At 43.9% G+C, this 22,021-nt stretch overlaps 1 protein-coding gene across 1 annotated transcript in view; it reads right to left on the bottom strand.

Annotated features, from left to right (window-relative positions):
* The window catches only part of LOC115480918 (coiled-coil domain-containing protein 74A-like), a 91,433-nt gene that overhangs the window by 21,351 nt on the left and 48,061 nt on the right, over positions 1 to 22,021 (bottom strand). The window contains exons 7-8 of the mRNA XM_030219903.1: positions 773 to 980; positions 579 to 679 (exon numbers count right to left, since the gene is read on the bottom strand). Of these exons, the coding sequence (XP_030075763.1) occupies positions 579 to 679; positions 773 to 980 (309 nt within the window). The remainder of the gene's footprint in view (positions 1 to 578; positions 680 to 772; positions 981 to 22,021) is intronic.

The raw sequence follows: 22,021 nt of genomic DNA on the forward strand, positions 1-22,021 counted from the left end.
TCTTAGGCTACATGATGCCCTTATTTGGCAAAGTATGCAGGATGTATTTTTTTCCTCTGTCCATTGGTCAGTGGGCACAACCCACATGTTCTGCACTAATGTAGTGAAGACACTAAAAAAAAACTACTAGAGTTTATTTATTTATTTATTTGCATTTGTATCCCACATTTTCCCACCTATTTGCGGGCTCAGTGTGGCTTACAGACATCCCCACCTTAGTAATTCCCCTATCTCTTATTTGTCCTGTTTGTCTGTTCTAATTAGATTGTAAGCTCTGTAAAGCAAGGACTGTCTCTTCATGTTCAAGTGTACAGCGCTGCGTACGTCTAGTAGCACTATAGAAATTATAAGTAGTAGTAGTACATAGCCCTATATAGGTGTATAAGAGAGAGCCCCTTCTCCATCAAGCTGACAGCCTAATTAACAAAATCAGTTCAAATCTGAGTCTTCTGAATGGCATAAGGCAGGTGGGTGAAGGGCAAGCTTCCTGTATAGTTTTGATATTAAAGCTTCCAGCTAGCTGCTAACATGGAAGAGAATGTTTCCCACTGCTGCAAAGTTGGCTATAAATCACTTACCTGGCAGGATTCTGCAGGAGCGCTTTTGCAAGCAGGTAAGTGTCAGGAGTCCACTTGTTGTTGTATACAATGTCTCCCAGGAAGGTTTTCAAACACTTAAGCTAAACAGTATAAATAAAGAATAAAAGTCAGATACCTAAGAGAATATATTTTGTTGCTATAGACATGCGATGCTGCAACTAGTCTGTTCTCACCTCCTGCATCTGTGTATGATTTATGCTCCAGAGATGACGAATGAAGCATTCACATTCCTCTATAGTGGGGGCTCGTGACAGTTTGGAGGAAGCACTGTTCATCAGGAGTGGCTCCAGGGAAGTCACAGTCATGTAAGTCTGCCCGAATTTGAGCTGAATAGGCAGAGTCAGTACTGAGGAAACCACTCTGTCTTCTATTTTGTCCTCTCTACAAAAGGGATCAAATTCAAGAATCAATTGACAGCATCCCCTCTCATCCAAGACTGCAAGTCATGCAACAGCAAGCCTAGTACAGAGCAGCTTAGCTACTTTCACTCTGCTTCCCCTCTCTTTGCAGACACTCCCTCTTTGTTTTCTGAAGAGGGGCTCACCATAGACCAGGGGTCCCCAAAGCTATTCCACAGTCAGCTGATTTTTCAGGATGTCCACAGTGAATATGAATGACAAGTGGGTATACCATAGAAATCCATTATATGCAAATTTGTGTCCTGTATATTTGTATGAAAACCCAGGTTTGGGAAACTGCCGTAGACCACCTTTGCCCATTGCCACCCAGAGTAGTCTCCAAAGCTGCAAGACACCATTATTTTAACAAAAAGTTTTTGATATCTGTAGTTTGCAAAATGTGGTGCTGTCTCAAGTAGTCTCCAGGCTAGAGATGTGCTTATATTGCATTCTCCCCACCAGTTGGGGTAGCTAGGTACTGTCCCCTCCCTATAGGGCAATGGTCTCTAGACTTCTCCAGTAAAGGGCTATATAAGACATTTCAAATCATCAAAAGGGCTGATGAGGTGGGGATGTCCTTATTGGAGTTTGCCAAATTTGTTGCCATGTTGTATTATTATCTTGTCATTTAGCTAGTGGAACCTGGGAAACTGCCACTCTTGCTCAATTACCTTTTTGAGCAGGAAATGTATGAGCATTACCCTGGCTTCTCACAGCGAGTGTTTGACTTGGTTCAAACTTTTTTTTGCTGTAGGCAGCTACCCGATGGATCAGCTGCTTTGTTGGCAGGAGCTCCTCCAGAATTGTTTCAGCTAAACAGTTATCTGCTTGGGGGAACGGGTAGGAGGTACCTGATATGGGTTGAACAATGTTTTGATCGAGATTTAACTCCAAAATGGCTTTCAGCAGGAATTTCAAGTGGATATGGAGACCACCTGGTTAGGGAAGAATTGAGTATACAGAGGATAATGTATAAGAACTTGAAGTTCACTTTGAGGCTCATTTTCAAATCACTTAGACTTACAAAGTTCCATAGTAGGGGCTCATTTTCAAAGCACTTAGACTTACAAAGTTCCATAGTAGGGGCTCATTTTCAAAGCACTTAGACTTACAAAGTTTCATAGTATGTAACTTTGTAAGTCTAAGTGCTTTGAACATTCACCTATTAGTCTACATGCAGAAGTTCTTGCTATTAGGAACAATGTCTTCTAAGTTATGTCGTTAAGGGGTGCTTGTCTCAGTGGTTCACAGGAGGATACAAAGCAGTTAAGCCAAAGGAACCAGCTTTAAATCAACTCAACATTAGGAACTTGTATCCCCAAATATTTTACTTGTTAAGAAACCCAATTAAAGGGGAAATTCTTCTGAATTCTATCCCATAACTCTTCTATGTTGTTATTAAGAGCTTTCGTCTTATCAAAGTTAATTTTAAAGCCCAATACATTCCCATAATCCTTAATTTATTTGAAAAGAACAGGTATTGCAGTTTGAGGATCAGACAGAATCAAATCATCAGCAAAAAGAGCTATCTTATGATGTATCTCACCTACTTTAATGCCACTATTTTGAGTTTCCCATACAAAGGACTCTATAACAAGCGACTAAAGTGAGAAAACATGGAATGCCACTAATATCTTATTTTGAATTTTCCATACAAAGGGCTCCATAGCAAGCAAATAAGGAGAGACTGTGGAAACCCCAACAAAACCTTTTTGGTATATTGACCATTTAGCTTTATTACATGCTGCTGGATTAGAATATAGTGCCTGATTCGGTAAATGGCGCTCAAAAATTGACACAAGAAGAAATTGTCACTAAATGGTATTCTATAATGGGCACTATGGGCTGAGCAACCTTTATAGAATAACGCACAGAGCTCATTCCCAAGCTCAACTTTGGTGCTAGCACAAACTAGCTGAAACCTAGTGTAAATGCTGGCATCCAACTAATGGAAGTTGAATGCATAAATGGCTCTATAACACTGCATCCAATTTTTCAGAATGCCCAACATGCCCATGTCCCTCCTGTAGCCACACCCCCTTCTGAGTTGTGTGCTATGAGATTTAGGCATCTGGTGTTTTAGAATAGCACATAGGCAGATGTGCATTCAGATCCTAATTATTGTCAATTGAGGGGATTTGTCAAGCAGCATGATTTATTTTATTTATTTGTTGCATTTGTATCCCACATTTTCCCACCTATTTGCAGGCTCAATGTGGCTTACATGGTACCGTAGTGGCATTCGCCAACTCCGGTGGAGAGACAAATACAAAGTTATGATATGGTCGAATAGGGTTCATGTGCTACAGACACATTGGGGAATCATAGAGAAGAAGGGTTATGTAAAGTTCAGGTCCGGGCTATGGTTTCGTTGTGTTGCAGAGTTCAGGCACTTAAGTTGGGTCGATAGGATATGCCTTTTTGAACAGGTAGGTCTTTAGTGATATCCGGAAGTTGAGGTGGTCGTACGTTGTTTTCACGGCTTTTGGTAGTGCGTTCCACAGTTGTGGGCTTGTGTAGGAGAAGCTGGATGCGTAAATTGATTTGTATTTGAGTCCTTTACAGCTTGGGTAGTGGAGGTTTAAGTATGTTCGTGTGGATCTGATTGTATTTCTGGCCAGCTTGAATAACGATAGAACTTAGAAACCATCCTCACTTCAAAAAACAACAGAGAACTAAAAAATAATTGTTGATGGAGGTACGTATGAAGGCCTAGACCAAGCAGTTTCAGTACTGCTAAATATCTAATATCTAAGAATTAGTCTACAGACCATAAGAATTGAAGACTTTTTATTTTCTGTGGATTATTAAGCTAGAAGGCCAGGTGTGGAGCAAGTACCCCCCACCTCCTCCCCACCTTCCTCTGACAGGCAATTGAAAGACAATGAGTCATTTGCCATTCACTGTTTACAATGAGCTGTTCAATTAGCCTTTGAGAGACTTTTAGGATGCAGAAGGAAGTTCCAGGTGACAAGGGGGCGGGCTAACAGAGGAGAGGGGCAGAAATCCTGCAGTCAGGACGGGATAGGAAAATGCTATTGCAGTAGGGTCGTGGGAAAGGAATTCTGAATCCTTTGAAGTGAGATACAGATTGCTTTTATTTGAGGATGTGCTGAAGTTGTAACTTTTAAGGAAATGCAATATATATTTTTAAGTGGGCATTGTAAGAAACAAATGGCATATCCTGCATGACGTTTGATGTGTTCCTGAGAACCAGTTCTTTGTACTACAGCCTATATAACTGCCTGGTCTGGAACAAGAGGGGAGTTGATGAAAATCTTCCTCAGTCTATCTCAATAGACTAAGGAATATGCGACCATCTCCATGGCCCCTCCCTTTTTTATGTTTCCTCAATACCCTGTTTCTTATGTGCTGCTCCTAATTTTATTATTTCTTATTTTTCATGTTCTTGGGTAAGAATAAAATGTTGATAATGTGAGAAGCTTCTCTTGTTTATAGTGTTTTTGGTACTTTACCCAGCCGGTGGTACTAAGAAATCAGTTGGAGGAATTTGTGTGGGAAAGGTGTCGGGTTGCTGGTTCTGAGACCCAACACCCCCAGGCTGAAACATAATCCAGAACTAGAAACAATGCAATCGTGTTCCAGAGACCAATATTTAGACACAGTTTAGGTCTCTGTCTGAAACTACAGAAAAAGAACACAGTAGCTGAAAATCTGTCAGCTAACAGGGCAGGATCCTGGAATCATTTGCTGCTGCTAAAGGAAAGAAAATTATCAGGTAAGACTTAATTTTACCTTCCTTGTCACTGGCAGCAGATGAATCCAGGAACTGGTGGGATGTACCAAAGCATACCCTAAGTAGGGCGGGAAGCCGACGTTCCCCGTGGCAAGACATGTGCCCCGAAACGCGCGTCTTCCCGAGCAGCGACATCCAACCTGTAGTGTTTAACAAAAGTAAGACAAGAAGCCCAAGTAGCTGTGCGACAAATTTCATCCACATGAAGCACAGCAGTTTCTGCCTAAGAAGCCGCCTGTACTTGAGTAGAATGAGCTTTCAAAGGAGCAGGCAGCTCTCGCCCTTGTAAAATATATGCAGACTCATTGCTCAATGGCTTCCTTAATCCAACGAGAAATGGAAGCCTTGGAAGCGGCCTCACCCTGTCTAGGTCCTGAAAGCAGAACAAAGAGGTGGTTTGAGCGCCGAAAATCATTAGTGACCTGCAAATACCGAACAAGTACCCTCCAGACATCCAATATGTGAAACGATGTGAACTCTGTCAGAAAATCCTCCTTCCGAAAAGAGGGAAGGAATAGAGTTTGATTGAGATGAAAATCTGACACCACATTCTGTAAAAATGATGGTACTGTCTGAAGAGAGACGCCTGCTTCGGAAAACTGCAAAAAGGGATCTCGACAAGACAAAGCCTATAGTTCAGAAATGCGCTGAGCAGAGGTGATGGCCACTAAGAAAACCGCTTTCAGAGTGAGATCTTTCTCTGAAGCCTTGCGAAAAGGCTCAAAAGGAGGTGCTTGGAAAACACGGGGTACCAGGTCTAAACGCCATGGAGGACACAGCCACACAGCCGATACAAGGGTGGGCAAAGATGAAGGGCCCCTCGCAGAAAACGAACCACATCTGGATGAGCTGCTAGGGAAGATCCGGCCACCCGACCTCAAAAACACGCCAGGGCAGCTACTTGAACTCACAGAGAATTATATATAAGGCCCTTTTGAAGGCCATCCTGCAAGAAGTCTAAGATCACTGAAATGGAAGCAAGAAAAGGTGACGCAGTACGTGGAATACACCACTCGGAAAACATTTTCCACATCCGAGCATAAGCGTAAGAAGTAGACCATTTGTGAGCCTGCAAAAAGGTAGTAATAACCAGATCTGAAAAACCCTTCTTCTTTAACCGGTGCCGCACAATAACCAGGCCATAAGACCAAAGCGGGAGGGATTTTCCATCCGGATGGGACCCTGATGGAGAAGGTCCGGGGTCACTGGTAAGCGAAGCGGCAGACTGTCGATCAACCGAACCAGATCCACATACCAAGGTCGTCGAGCCCAGTCTGGAGCGACGAGCACCACGCAGCCCTGATGAAGAGAGATGCGGCGCAGGACTCTCCCTATCAGTGGCCATGGAAGAAAGACATAGAGCAGTCCCTTCGTTGGCCATGGCTGTATCAGAGCGTCGAGCCCTGTGGTTCCGGGTTGTCTTTTTCATGAGAAGAAGTTGGGCACTTTGGCATTTTTGGACGTGGCCATGAGATCCATCACAGGTGTCCCCCAGCGACGGCAAATGAGACTGAACGCCGAGGATGACAGTTCCCATTCTGCCGCATCCAGGAGTGTTGGACTGAGAAAATCCACCTGGACATTGTTCTGGCCCACAATGTGCGCTGCTGAGAGACATAGAACATGAGACTCCGCCCACACTATCAGACGGGATGCCTCCTCTTCAAGAGGTGAACTCCGAGTCCCCTCCTGCCTATTGATATAGGCCACCGTCATAGAGTTGTCTGACAATATTCAAACTGCTTTCCCCTCGAGCAGATGTTGAAATGTGATCAAGGCGTTCACAACTGCTCTCAGTTCCAAATGGTTGATGGACCACAACGCCTCGAGAGGAGTCCAAATCCCCTGAGCAACCCTGTCCAAACAATAAGCCCCCCCATCCCGACACACTGGCATCTGTCACCACTACCACCCAAATTGGAGAGGCCAACAGTACGCCCTTCTGCAAGGTGGACGGGAGGAGCCACCAGGCCAAACTGGTTTTGGTTGTGTCGGTCCAGGACAGCCATCACTGGTAATCCAGGGAGGTCGGCAACCATCAGCTCAGAAGAAACAGTTGAAGGGGACGCATGTGAGTCCTCGTCCATGGGACCACCTCCAGAGTAGCTGCCATGGATCCCAGGACCTGAACATAATCCCAAATACGAGGGCATGGCAGACAAATCATGGCCTGGATCTGAGACACTAATTTGCTTCATCGAGCATCTGGAAGAAACACTTTCCCCAGCCTCATGTTGAAGAGCACTCTGAGATATTCCAAGGTCTGAGTAGGCAGCAGTTGACTCTTGGCTCTGTTGATAATCCAGCCCAACGACTGAAGGAGAGAAAGAACTTTGTCGGTGGCAGCTCGACTCTCCTGCGGGGAATCCGCTCGAATCAACTAATTGTCGAGATAGGGATGGCCTCGAATTCCCTCTTTCCGCAAAAAGGCTGCCACCCCTACCATGACTTTGGAAAAGGTACGTGGGGCAGTAGCTAATCTGAAGGGAAGGGCTCGAAACTGGAAGTGCCAGCCCAGAATCGCAAATCTGAGGAACTGCTGATGAGGTGGTCAAATTGGAATATGCAAATAAGCTTCTCGTAGGTTGAGTCAAGAAGTCGCCCGGTTGCATAGCCGCAATAATGGCCCGTAATGTTTTCATGCGAAAATGCTGAACCCTTAAAAATTGGTTCACCTTCCTTAAATCGAGAACCAGTCGAAAGGCTCTGCCCTTCTTGGGAGCCACGAAATAAATGGAATAGTGGCCCTTGTGCCGTTCGAGATGAGGCCCTGGAACGATGGCCCCCAAGTGCAGAAGATCTTGTAACGTGTGTAGAACTGCCACCCGCTTGGAGCGTGTGCCACAGTGAGATTCCAGAAAAAATTCTGTGACGGGCAAGACAAATTCTAATTTGTAACCCTCTCACACCATGTTGAGGACCCATTGGTCTGTAGTTATTGTGGCCCACTCTGAAGGGAACAGTGAGAGCTGCCCTCCTATTTGCTCCCCCCGCAGACTGGGCAAGCGCCTCATCATTGGGAGGTGCGAGGAGTTGCTCCTTGACGAACGGAGGGTCCCGACGGTTGCTTGTTAGAGCAAAAGGAAGATCATTGCTGGAAGTGAGGACGCTGAAAGGATCCTGAGGAACGGCCTGGGCGATAGCGGCGCGCCTCTCAAAACCTGGATTTTGAAGGCCCCTGCCTAGCCAAAGGCTTAGGTTTATTCTTGGGAAGGCGTTGGGACTTGGAATCTCCTAAGTCCTTAACAATTTTCTCCAAATCTTCTCCAAACAATAACTTACCTCGAAAAGGCAAACATATCAGACGTTGCTGGGATGCCATATCTGCGGACCAATGCAAGAGCCACAAAAGGCGCTGAGAGGACACAGCCAAAGACATAAGTTTAGCTGAAGAACAAACCAAATCATACAGAGCATCTGCTTAGTAGGCAAAACCCACATCCATGTGAGAAAACGCAGGAACCTCAGCTGTCTGAGAGTCTTGAACAGACTTCTGACTCGTATGGAGTCAACTAAGACAGGCCCTCACCGCATAAGCTTGAAGCATCAAGGAAGCCACCTCATAGGAGCGTTTTAAAGAAGCTTTCAGATGGCGGTCCTGCATATCCTTCAGTGCTACCCCGCCTTCTACCTGCAGAGTAGTCTTTTTAGTGACAGCCGTCACCAAGGCATCCACTTCAGGAAGGGCAAACTGTTCTAATCGAGTAGCTGCGACACGATAAAGCTGAACCATGGCTCTGGATACCTTAAGGGCACCATCAGGATCAATCCACTGTGCTGAAATTAACTCATCAATAGCTTCATGCACTGGGAAGGCTTTGGACGGTCATCTTTTACGTATCATTTTAGGGTTAACATTGTGAGAAGTCACCCCTTCTGGGTCATCAATATTTAAGGCCTCCAAGGCTCAAGAGATGAAAGAGGACAACTCCTCTTTATGAAAGAGATGAACTACTGAAGGGTCATATGCCTGATCCTGAGGGGGTTCAGTCTCCTCTAAGTCTTCCAAGGCCGCCTGTCTCCAAGAGCCCTCCGATGGGGCTATGAGAGATGGAGTAGCTGACACTGGAATCAAGGAGCCCTCCTCAGGAACCGCAGAGGTCCGTCTCCTCTTAATAGAAGTCCCATCTTCTGGAACTGCCCACATGAAACCTGTCTCACTTCCCAACTGTGCAGAAATTTCTAAAGCAGGAACAGGGCATTAACAGAACAAATTCCGGGGAAAAAAAATTCTCCCGCAGTAGCAAGAGCCCCCTGAGCCTGAGTGGAGGAAGGAGACGAAGTTTCCACTGTCTTGAAAGAGCTCCCACAGCCGCATTAGCGCTACTACCCGAAACCGCCATTAGAGCCGCCTCAGCAAGATTCTTAGAAATAGCCCGCGGTTCTGGACAGGGAAACACATTGTCTGGTGAAGTAGCCGCCCCATCTGCCTCTGAAAAGTTAGTGCAGTTTGTGCTGCAAAAACCTGCTGCTTCCTGTTGTTTACCGCAGCGGGAACAGCGCTTGACCGTCTCTGTCGCCATTAACCTGACCGGGAAGAAGAAAACAGGCACTTACCCGCTGCAGAGAGAAAAATAAAAACACAGGACCGCCCAGATTGGAGCCGAGGAAAAACACTCCAGCTCTAAGAAAGGCAGAATCAGACAGGCACCTAACTAAAACAGCTCTCAGTTTTGTCTTTTTTTTTTTTTTAAGTGAGCAGGTAGGAAAAAGGTTACAGAGAAAGAGCCAGGCAGCCTGTGAAGAGGGATACAGAGTGAGGCAGGGACCTAACAAGCATGCCTCTGAAGCTGACACCCTCAGTTAGGCACCCCCTGTGCTCAACTGGCCAGGCCCAGGAGCACTCTCAGTGGCCTTGAATCCAGGAGCTGAAGAGAAGCCGTCCACCACCTGCTGGAGGTAGAGATATACTAACTGAGACAGGGGCTGGCTGTCTGGTATCACTCCCTACAGTTCTGTTTATCTCTATCTCCACCGGCTGGTAGACGGACATAACCCACCAGTTCCTGGATTCATCTGCTGCCAGTGACAAGGAACTTGTTATATTACATTTAATTTTAAGGCTTCTGATTTATGTTATTCGTGAGTAGAGAGGTGTGGTAGCCATGCTAGTCCACTTTTAAAGGTAATCAATAGAAATAAAACAAAATAAAAAATGGAAAAGAAAATAAGATGATACCTTTTTTATTGGACATAACTTAATACATTTCTTGATTAGCTTTTGAAGGTTGCCCTTCTTCGTCAGATCGAAAATAAGCAAATGTTGGTAGATGACAGTATATATAAGTGAAACATCAAAACATTTCAGTGGCAGTCTAACAGGATGGGGGGGATAGGTGAGAGACAGGGAGATATGCATGGAGACAGGAGGGTGACAAACAAAGCAGTACATTTTTATGGTTTATAATGGGCTAGAAAACCCAGATCTTTAAGTCTTGTCTGGTGGGTGTCAAAATATTTAATCATTCTGACTGCAAAGGTCTTATGTTCCTGTATTGTTTTAAAGTTACCTTTCAGGATTCTTACTATGAAAAGAACTCCACAGACAGATGCAGCTACTTCCACAACTCAAGCTTCCACCCTTCACATACAAAAAGATCCATTATTTACAGCCAAAGCCACAAGATACCACCATATCTACTCTGACCTAGGAGACAGAGACAGACACCTTGAAATCCTGACTGCATCCTTCAACCAGAAAGGCTACAACCCCAAAATAATCTCCAAGAATATTGCCTCCTCCCTCAAAACACCCAGGGAAAATCTGCTACAGTACAAAGAAAAAAAAGCCACAGACAGAATCCCCCTTATAGTGACATACAACCCAGAGCTGGAAAAAATTAAGAAAAATCATAAAAGATCTGCAGCCTCTACTCCAGGAGGATGAATTATTGAAAGAGATATTCCCATCCCCACCAGTGCTGGCCTTCGGACAGCCACCCAACTTAAAACACAAGCTAATTAGAAGTAAGCTCCCAACACAGACTCAAACAGAAGAGAATGGTACACATCCTTGCAATATATCCAGCTGCAAACTATGCCAAAACATTTCACAGGCCCCCACAGTCATTCACAAAGGAAAAATATTCAACATAAAGGAATCCTTTACATGCTTATCTTCCATGCTCATTCAGTGTAAAAAATGTGACAAAGGGTGCTATAATGGAGAAACAAGCCAGATGCCAAAGACCAGATTTAGTTTACATAGACATCATATGAAAAGTGCCAGTCAGGAGGTCACGCCTGTGGGGTGGCACTTTACAAAACCAGAACACTGTACCAGTGATTTCATAGTAAGAATCCTGAAAGTTAACTTTAAAACAATACATGAACGTAAGACCTTTGAAGTCAGAATGATTAAATATTTTGGCACCCACCAGACAGGACTTAACAAAGATCTGGGTTTTATGTTTTAACTTTTTTATTGATGTCACAGTTTACAACATTTAAATGCCAATAAACATGTACTTAATACAAATCTCTGTCTTCTTTAACAAAACATTTGACTGAAGAGTCATCAAATTTTTGCTGTAATTTCCTCCCTCTCCCTACCCCCCCATCCCCACTATACCCTTGCTTTAATGTTTAATCATTCTTATTAAAGCCATCACATGTTATAAAATAAACGGTATCAACTATCAACTGACTCCCAAACACATCAGCACAATTCAAAAGAGACATACAGGTCGTTTTTAACTTTCCATCCCTCCCCCCCCCCCAACCTCCTCATAAGGCCCCTTAACGACTCAAAACCCCTAACGCTAAACATCATAACAGCCAAGTGATACCAATCATGTTAAGCTTGAATCTCCACTCCCCACCCTCCAACCCCCCCCCCCAAACCCCCTGTGATTCATTATAAAGGGTATACTAATAAATATTTCCCCAGTAACTCTCAAAGTACTTCTGAATATTTGCATATTCACATAAGGTATAGAATCAATTCACATGTCTTTCTATCATACCCTTTCTCTTAGACCACTCCCCCACCCTTCAACCCTCCCCCTCCAACAGTCCCTACCCCCTCCCCTAATCCGCCCACCACCCCCCATACAGGAATTCGATCATCCTCTCCTTCCATCTACAACGTGAGTGAGTTCACCAATAAGCTGCGAGCTCTGCCTGATAGAGCCTGCACGTACGGCTCCCAGACTTCCCAGAAACGTTGTTTACTTCTAGGGCTACGGTTCATAGCATGTGCTTCCATCCACACCAGGGAATGAAGCAAACTCCTCCACTGCCAAAAAGATGGTCCTATATCCTGAGTCAATATATTGTGAAATACATTGTTCCCCAATAATGAGTGCCTTATATATGAATAAGCTCTCCGTGTACCGCATGATTAACCCACTCCCCCCCCCCCCCCCAGTCCCAACACTACATTTTTAGGCGCGAGCCCAATCTTCTTATGCAACAGAGCCTCACAGAATTCCAGCACTGGACCCCAAAACTTCTTAATAACTGGACATCCCCAAAGCATGTGATACAGTGTTGCTCTCTGAAAATTACATTTACTACAATGTGGGGCTTGAAGTCTACCCGCGTGATAGGCCTGTATGGGGGAGAAATATGCTCTCAGAATGATTCTAAATTGTATCTCCCTATGTCTGGCACTAGTCACTTTATGTACAATCTCCTTCAATGACTGGACTATAGCTCCACAACTAATCTCCACTCTCAAATCCTCAGACCACCGCCGAGCCACTGCCTCATAACTTCGGTACGGGGCAATCATACGTAGCTGTTTATAAAGTATTGACACCAAAGTCTGCTCCCTTCCCTGAGGCAAAAATAAAGTCGCCAATTGCTCATAAATCCCTCTATCACATCTTTCTCTATGTAAGTGCTCAATATAGCTATGAAGCTGATAATAGTCATATCAAGTCACATTCTCTACTCCCACCATCCTCTAAGGCCTCCCTAGATATAACCTTCCCCGTTTCCTGCATGACATCTGCCACTAATACTACCCCTTCCTGTGCCCACTTTATGAATCTCGGTTGAGCATTCCCTGGGTCAAATGCTCCATTCCCTACTAGTGGGAGGAGATCCGTACACTGTGGGTTCTTATTTAGTCTCTTTAATATGTACTGCCATATACGTCTCTCATTGGATGTAATAATATATGATGACCCCATCCCTTAGGTAGCATTTTACCCTGAACATGTAACATATAATAGGGTTGATATGGTCTAAATAATGCACACTCAGTACTCCATGCCGTATGCTCTTCAGTTTCTAATATCCAATCCGCTAGGTGTCCAGCCAAACAGGCCCAATTATATTGTTTAATGTCAGGCAGCCCCAAGCCCCCCTCTGTCCTTTTCCCATAAAGATAGTCCAATTTAACTTTAGCCTTCTTTCCACCCCAACAAAACCTAGACAACATTCCTCTAAGCTTCTTTATATCTTTAGTCTGTAATAGTATGGGCAGCTGTCTTAGTACATAAAGCCATTTCGGAAAGAGCATCATTGCAAATAAACCGACTCGCCCACTTAATGTTATAGGCAACCCCTCCCATACTGCTAACTGATGTCTTGTATACTGTAGTAACTTATGAACATTCTGTCTATATAATCTACTCAAATCTCCGGTTAGCGTTATGCCCAGATATTTAAACTCCTTATTCGCCCATCGCAGTGGAAACTCTCCCTTCCAATACTCCCTCACCGTGTTGGTCGTAGGCATTCCCTCAGATTTTTGAAAGTTCAATTTAAATCCCGAGAAAGCCCCATATTCCTCAAAAACCTACATCAATACCGGCAATGAGCTCTCCGGTCTAGCTAAATGAACCAAAATATCATCGGCAAAGGCCGAAATCTTAAATTCTCTGGTTCCCAATTTTATGCCTTCAATCTCGGTGTTACCCAAAATTTCCCTGATCAAGGGGTCCAACGTAATAGCGAAGAGTAAAGGGGACAGAGGGCATCCCTGTCTGGTTCCTCTATTAATTACAAAGCTTCGAGAGTACGCTCCGTTTACCAACACTCTCGCCATCGGGTTCTTGTATAATATAGAAATCGCATGTGTAAAGTAACCTTCAAAGCCATACGCCCTTAATGATGCAAAAAGGAATTCCCACTCAACCCGATCGAACGCCTTTTCAGCATTGAAGCTGATCAAGAGGGAATCCCCTCCTTCCCTGCACACTCTCTCCATTGATGCCAATATCAGCCTAATATTTTTCCCACTCTGTCTCCCCTGCACAAATCCTACCTGAGGGGCCGCCACTATTCTCGGTAGCACTTTTGCCAATCTCGAGGCTAAAATTTTGGCCAATAACTTGGCCTCATAACTAATCAATGAGATTGGTCTATAAGAGCCTGGTAAGGTCGGATCTCTCTCGGGCTTCGGAAAGACCATTATATCCGCTAGTTGCAAAGACTGCGGAAGCTCCCCTAATTCAACTGATCTATTCAAGGCCTTAGTTAAAGGGTCCCCTATGTCCTGCATTAAGATTTTATACAATTCAGCCCTAAATCCATCTGGCCCCGCAGCCTTATGTAATGCACTGCCTTTAATTTCTCTAAGGACCTCATCCATCTCAATTGGTTTGTTTAGCTCCCTCCTCTGTTGCTCTGAGATCTTTGGCTTAGGGACATTCTCTAGATATATATCAGGATCTAAATCATCATCATCATTTTTAGCGTATAACCTAGCATAGTAATCCCGAAACACCTCCTGTATCTCTACATCAGCATGTACCAAGCCTCCCGTCTGCATCTTAACCGCCAACACTCTCCTCTGCCCCCTCACCTTCCTCACTAAACCCGCCATCATCTTCCCTGGCTTGTTGCCAAACCTATACAATTGATATCTATAATGTTCGGCAGATTTACTTGCTCGCTGATGCAGCAGCTCATTTAGGGCCACCTGGGTGGCTAATAGTTGTTCTCGGACGTGATTTGCGGACTTTTGCCCATAAGACCTCCTCAAATACACCAGCTGTTCCCCCAGTCTGAGGATCTCACGATCTCTCCGTTTTTTCTTTCTGGCGCTATACGCTATAATCTCGCCCCATAAAACAGCCTTCCCAGCTTCCCAGAACAGTATCGTTGTATCTACATGAGATGCATTATGTATTGTATATTCTTCCCATTTCCCCCTAATATATGCCCAAAATTCCTGATCATAGTACAGGTCCATGGGAAATATCCATCTAAACTGTCTACTCTGTGGATTCTGATCTCTAAATTCGATAAATATTGCCGCATGATCAGATATAATCGTAGGGTCAATAGCAGAATCTGAGATGCCTGCAAAACTTTCTTCATCTATCAGCAGGTAATCTATTCGTGATTGCGTGTGATGGGCTCTAGAGTAATGTGTATAATCTTTGGTATTTGGGTTTAGCACCCTCCACACATCGACCATTCCCAAGGCTCCACACACCAAGTTTATACCTTTATCCGCCTCCCCTACCGCACATGCTGCAGTATGTGATCTATCCATAGTGGAGTCCACTACCACATTGAAGTCCCCCCCAATTATCTTCTGCGGAATATTAAAGTGCTGTATCTTACTGATGAGAGCATGGAAAAATTTCTTACTGTACACAGGGGCATAGATATTACATAGTAGATGACGGCAGAAAAAGCCCTGCATGGTCCATCTAGTCTGCCCAAGATAAACTCATATCTTGAATTTGTACCTGTCTTTTTCAGGGCACAGACCGTATAAGTCTGCCCAGCAGTATTTCCCGCCTCCCAACCACCAGTCCCGTCTCCCATCACCGGCTCTGGCACAGACCGTATAAGTCTGCCCTCCCCTATCCTAGCCTCCCAACCACCAACCCCTCTTCCCCCCACCTGCTCCGCCACCCAATTTCAGCTAAGCTTCTGAGGATCCATTCCTGCTGCACAGGATTCCTTTATGCATATCCCACGCATGTTTGAATTCCGTTACCGTTTTCATCTCCACCACCTCCCGCGGGAGGGCATTCCAAGCATCCACCACCCTCTCCGTGAAAAAATACTTCCTGACATCTTTTTTGAGTCTGCCCCCCTTCAATCTCATTTCATGTCCTCTCGTTCTACCGCCTTCCCATCTCCGGAAAAGATTTTTTTGCGGATTAATACCTTTCAAGTATTTGAACGTCTGTATCATATCACCCCTGTTCCTCCATTCCTCCAGAGTATACATGTTCAGGTCAGCAAGTCTTTGGTCATACGTCTTGGAACGCAAATCCCATACCATTCTTGTAGCTTTTCTTTGCACCGCTTCCATTTTTTTAACATCCTTCGCAAGGTACGACCTCCAAAACTGAACACAATAATCCAGGTGGGGCCTCACCAACGACTTGTACAGGGGCATCAACACTTCCTTTCTTCTGCTGATCACACCTCTCTCTATACAGCCTAGCAACCTTCTCGCTACGGCCACCGCCTTGTCACACTGTTTCATCGCCTTCAGATCCTCGGATACTATCACCCCAAGATCCCTCTCCCCCTCAGTACCTATCAGACTCTCCCCGCCTAACACATACGTCTCTCGTGGGTTTCTACTCCCTAAATGCATCACTTTGCATTTCTTCGCATTGAATTTTAATTGCCAAACCTTTCCTATATTATTATCCTATATTATTATCCTATACTATCCTATAATATTACTATATTACTATCCTATATTACTAATAAGGCAAGTAGTGCCATTCACCTTGACCTGTGCCAAGATGTATCTCCCTTCAGGATCAACACACATCTGCCCCACCTCAACCTGGAGGGATTTATGAAACAATATCACCACCCCAGCCTTTTTCCCCACCGCTGGGGCCTCTAACACTGTCCCCACCCACCAGGTTTTAAGCTTTCCATGCTCCTGAGACGATAAGTGTGTCTCCTGGAGGAGTGCTATATCAGCCTTTTTCTTTTTAAGACTATGAAGTATTTTCTTTCGTTTCATGGGAGATGAAATACCCCCCACATTCCAGGAGTATACTTTAAGACCCATCAATCTCCGGTACCTCTCCCTTGCATCAACATACATTCCACATCCATAGGAATGCAGGCATGGTGTCCCAGCAGCACCACTCCTACTGTTCGTCCCAACAGCCACTCAGCCTTCCACTCACTCACGTACCTCTTCTGATCCCATATACCTAATCGAAATCCTGTTATCCCAACCCTGTACTTCCCCCATCCCCCCACCTACCCCCTCCCCCCCTGCCTCCCATCCTATAAATCCTCCCTCCCCCCCCCTCCTGTTCAAAGAACTAGTCACTTATTAACACCTGCACTCACCCTGCAGTATACCTCCTACCCATCAATCCCTTTTCAGGCCCAACATGCTATCCATTCACAGCTTTACAGGTCACATCTCATATACCAGTCTTTGTCCATCTTCTTTCCCAAAGGCCGAAAGATAATTCCACAATTCCAATCTGGATATCAGCTTTGCCTAATCATTTAGCCACATTCTGCAAACAGCTATGTCATGTCCAGAAGCCAGCAGAAAACCATACAGTTTATCACTCCATCCACACCTGCTTCCCAGGTTGTCATATTATGTGTCATCTCGCCCATAAGGCTCTTTTATCTTCAGGCTCTGTTCATACCCATGCAATAAGTTACAACTCAATCATCAAGTATTCAAGACTTGGAAATCTCATGGCAACTCCCCTTGTCCAGCTCTCCATGTTGTTAGTCCAAAATAATCCACTGTCCTGAATTTAATCACTGTGTGTTCCTGTGATTGTATCCTTCTTCATTGAAGGGCTATTCGCCCCCATGTTGTTGGATATATTCTTTACCTGCTTCAATGGTGTCAAAAAATTTTGCGACTCCATTAATAGTGAGACACAGCTTGGCTGGGTATAGGAGCGCAAATTTTATTTTTTTGTTGAAAAGGTCCGTACATAAAGGCGCGAAGGACTTCCTCCTCGTTTGCACCTGATGTGAGTAATCCTGAAAACAAAGGATCTTCTTACCCCGATAGGTAAGAGTGCTACCTCCACGTATCGCATCCAAAATATGTTGTTTATGACGAAAATTGAGACTTTTTAATATGACCACTCTCGGCCTGGTTGCTGGCTGTCGCGGAGGCCCAACCCTATGAGCCCGCTCCACACAAAATCTCTGTAATTTGTCCTCGATGTGTAAAGACTGTGGCAGCCATTCCTCCAAAAAGGTAGGCAGATCTTTATCCAACAGCGATTCTGGAAGTCCAACCAGACGCAGATTATTTCGCCTGCTCCTATTCTCCAAATCATCGATCTTTGTCTCCAAATCCTGGACCCGCCGCTCTAATTTCTTATTAATCTCCTCCTGCGCTCCCACAGTCTCCTCAATCTCTGATATCCACTGTAAACCTTCATCTAGCTCCAGAGTCATACTGTCTATACGCTCATGAGCCTCCTCCGTCCGATCAAACAATTGCTGAAGTTTCTTGTCCAGCGCCGCCTCGACCGCTGCTGTTACCTCAGCCGTGATCTCCGTCAGCCATGCGGATCCCACAGCTAGCTCCCCAGGATCGCGTTGGTCGGCCATCTTGTTGTCGGACGGTTTCGATTTGTCCCGCTCTCTCCTCACCGTTTTTGCTGCCATTCTGTTGCTCACTGCCGGATCTTCAATCACTGATCGTTTCTCCCACCTTATGTGAACCAGGCAGTAGCGTTTCGCACCTTGGGCACGCCAAATTAGCAGATTTTCGGGTGAATGTGCGCGGAGCCTAGCTTACCAGTGTCAGCCCTGCACCATGGCGTCACGTGACCTCTCCGATCTGGGTTTTATATGTTATTCATGGAACTGTGCAGATACTAGAAGTGGAAGCTATATCTCAGGACAGTCTTGATTTGACTGTGTTTCTGGGAAAGTCTAATATAGAGGCTATGATTCATGCAAATCTTCTTGTAACCTTTGTGTTTCTACAAGATAGAGATGATGTTATGAAACTTTACTTTTGCCGTAGACAAAAAGCTTTTTATGGTTCAGAAGATTTGGATATTTCCTGATTTAACAAAGGCTACACAGGAACGCAAGAATAAGTTTCTACAAATGTGACAAGTTATTTTGCTTGGTGCTCAATTTTTATTGTGTTTTCCATGTAAATGTTGTGTAACTTATTCTTCAAAGAAGTATATTTTCTTTGACCCAGAACAGCCGTAATTGTTTTTTGATGGAAAGAGGTTGGATCGAGATCCCCCTATATTGTCAGGTGTAGAAGCTCAGTAGCTTGTATTGAATTAGTTAGGCTCTTTTTAATGTTATTTGGATGATTTTACTTTTTGTTAATTATCCCATGCTGCAGGGATTTATTTTCTTTCTTGGATCTCCCTCCTTTCTTTTGTGGACATGAATAATCTTTCATTTCCAGTTTGGATAATGTAACTTTCTGTGTGTTAATTCTAAAAGTGCCTTTCTTTTTCAAGTTGAAATTTGTGTTACTATTTTAAATGCAAATAAATAAATAATTAAAAAAACATAAAATATGGATAATTTCAAAAGGACTTAAAAAGACATATCTACTTTAAATGCGATACCAAAACATAAAAAGTAAATGTTGTCACAGATGTCTCCAAAAAGATTTGGTTGCTTACAACTTCAGAAGAGCACACGATGGCAAAATAAACTAAACTAGAAAAGCGCTGTTGTGTTCTAACACCATAGATGGCATTTTGACACAAAACTGACTTGAATGCAACCTGCGACTGATGCCAATAATGTTATAAAAATCTCAAAAGAAGTTCCTGGGGACAGGACGGGAGAAAACAGGGACTCCTTGGTACCTTCTTAGTGGGTTGGGGGCCATAAGAGTCCCGGCTTCCAGCTCTACTTTGCTTGTGATGGTTCCATGGATTTGGGTTTGGAGGGGGGTTGGGAAGGAGGTTTTTTGTTTTTAAATTTAATTTCAAGATTGGGGAAAATATATACCAAACTTCTGCTGATACCGGTATGTGCCAAACTTGAACAAGTTTGGAGAAAGACAAAAGATGAACACACACTCAATGCATGGAAACAAATACATAGAAAATACAAATACGCAATAAAACAAACCAAAAGGTCCTACTACAAAACCAAATTAGGACCGGACTACAAAGATATGAAGAAACTATTCCAACTCGTAAATAAGTTACTAAACACCACCCCTATCACCACAACCAACACAGACATTCCACCCGCAGACAAACTTGCTAACTACTTTAACGAAAAAATAATAAAACTACACAGCACACTTCCTCATCAAATACCGACATCGAAATCTTCTTCAACGATCTGGACCGATCCTCCGCATTTGGACAACATTTAATCTCAGCACTGAATCAGTTACACAAGCGACTCACAGGTTTGCCAAGACCCACTGCAAGCTGGATACATGTCCCAGTCATCTATTCAAGTCTCTCCCAGACCGCTTCATAGCAGACCTTACATCCCATCTAAACTTCATGTTACAACAAGGTCTCTTCCCTGAGGAACATGGCAACATCTTACTCACCCCAATACCAAAAGACGCCAAGAAAAGCACAAACGATATCACCAATTACCACCCAGTTGCGCCTATCCCATTAGTAGTAAAAATGATGGAGTGCTTCATGACTAAACAGCTTACAGAATACCTGGACAAGTTCTCAATACTACATAATTCACAATCAGGATTCTGATCCCACCATAGCACCGAAACTGTCCTAGTCACTGGCCAGATTCAAGCAGGAGATTGCCACAGGCAAACGCATACTCCTCCTCCAGTTCGACATGTCGAGCGCATTCGACATGGTAAACCACAACATACTACTAAGAATACTAGGCCACTTCAGGATTGAAGGAAATGTACTTAACTGGATCAAAGGCTTTCTAACCACCAGAACTTATCAAGTAAAATCAAACATATCACCACCGTGGAAAGCAGTCTGTGGAGTACCTCTAGGATCACCATGATCACCAATACTCTTCAACATGATGATGATTCCACTGGCACAGTCCTTATCCAACCGAGGCCTTAACCCATTCATTTACGCAGATGATGTTACAATATACATCCCCTTCAGACATGATCTGACAGAAATAACCAACAAAATCAACGATAGTCTGAACATCATGGACTCCTGGGCAAACTCATTCCAACTGAAACTGAACATGGAAAAAACACATTGCCTCATCCTCTCCTCTCCATATAACAAATACAAACCCATAAATACTCCAGGACATACCCTCCCTACCTCGGACTGTTTGAAAATACTCGGTGTCACACTCGATCGCAACCTTACTCTCGAGAGCCAAGTAAACTCTGAATAGAACATTTTCTTTGTTACAATGTGGAAGCTCAAACGATTAAAACCTTTCTTCCCAAGAGCAACTTTTCGATACCTAATGCAATCAATGGTCCTAAGCCATGCAGATTATTGCAACGGAATCTATGTGGGCTGCAAAGAACTACTCATAAAAAAAAACTCCACACCGCCCAAAATACAGCAGCTAGGCTGATATTCAGCCAAACCCCTCCGAGAAAAGTTGCATTGGCTCCCAATGAAAGAATGGATCATCTTCAAAATCTGCACCTTAGTCCACAAAATCATATACGGTGTAGTCCCAGAATACATGACAGACCTCATAGACTTACCAATAAGAAACAAAGTCAGATCATCAAGATCCTACCTAAACCTACACTACCCAAATTGCAAAGGACTGAAATACAAAACAACTTACGCAACTGGCTTCTCCTACATAAGCGCACAACTATGGAATGGGCTCCCAAAAGCTGTGAAAACAATCCACGACCACTTAAACTTCAGGAAATCACTAAACACCAACCTCTTCAAAAAGGCCTACCCCAACGACCCCACATAACTCTCTTCACCTACCACCACAGCATGACTATGATCAAACAGGACAACACACAATTTTCATCCATTCCAACCCTCCACTTATACCTCATATGATCACTATACAACTTTCTATTTGTTATCCACCGACTGGGCAACTGTCTCTGACGGTACTATGTAAACCACATTGAGCCTGCAAATAGGTGGGAAAATGTGGGGTACAAATGCAACAAATAAATACCTTTTGTAGCACTTTTCTTGTTTTTGTTCATTAAGCATTGTTGTGTGTGTATATCTGTTGCTTATATCACCAATAAAGTATTCTAAAAAAAAATATCTCAAAAGAAAAAGGGATGGATAAATGTGAATCAAGATGCCAAAAGTACAACTGCTCTACTGTGGTCAGTAAATGTATACAAATAATAATAATAAATCAAAAATTTAAAAATGCCATTCGTGCATTCCTTGGTACATTATAATGAACTAATCCATAGATTAAAGAAATTGTAAATG

The sequence above is a fragment of the Microcaecilia unicolor genome, chromosome 11, assembly GCF_901765095.1.
Source record: "Microcaecilia unicolor chromosome 11, aMicUni1.1, whole genome shotgun sequence".
Lineage (NCBI taxonomy): Eukaryota > Metazoa > Chordata > Amphibia > Gymnophiona > Siphonopidae > Microcaecilia > Microcaecilia unicolor.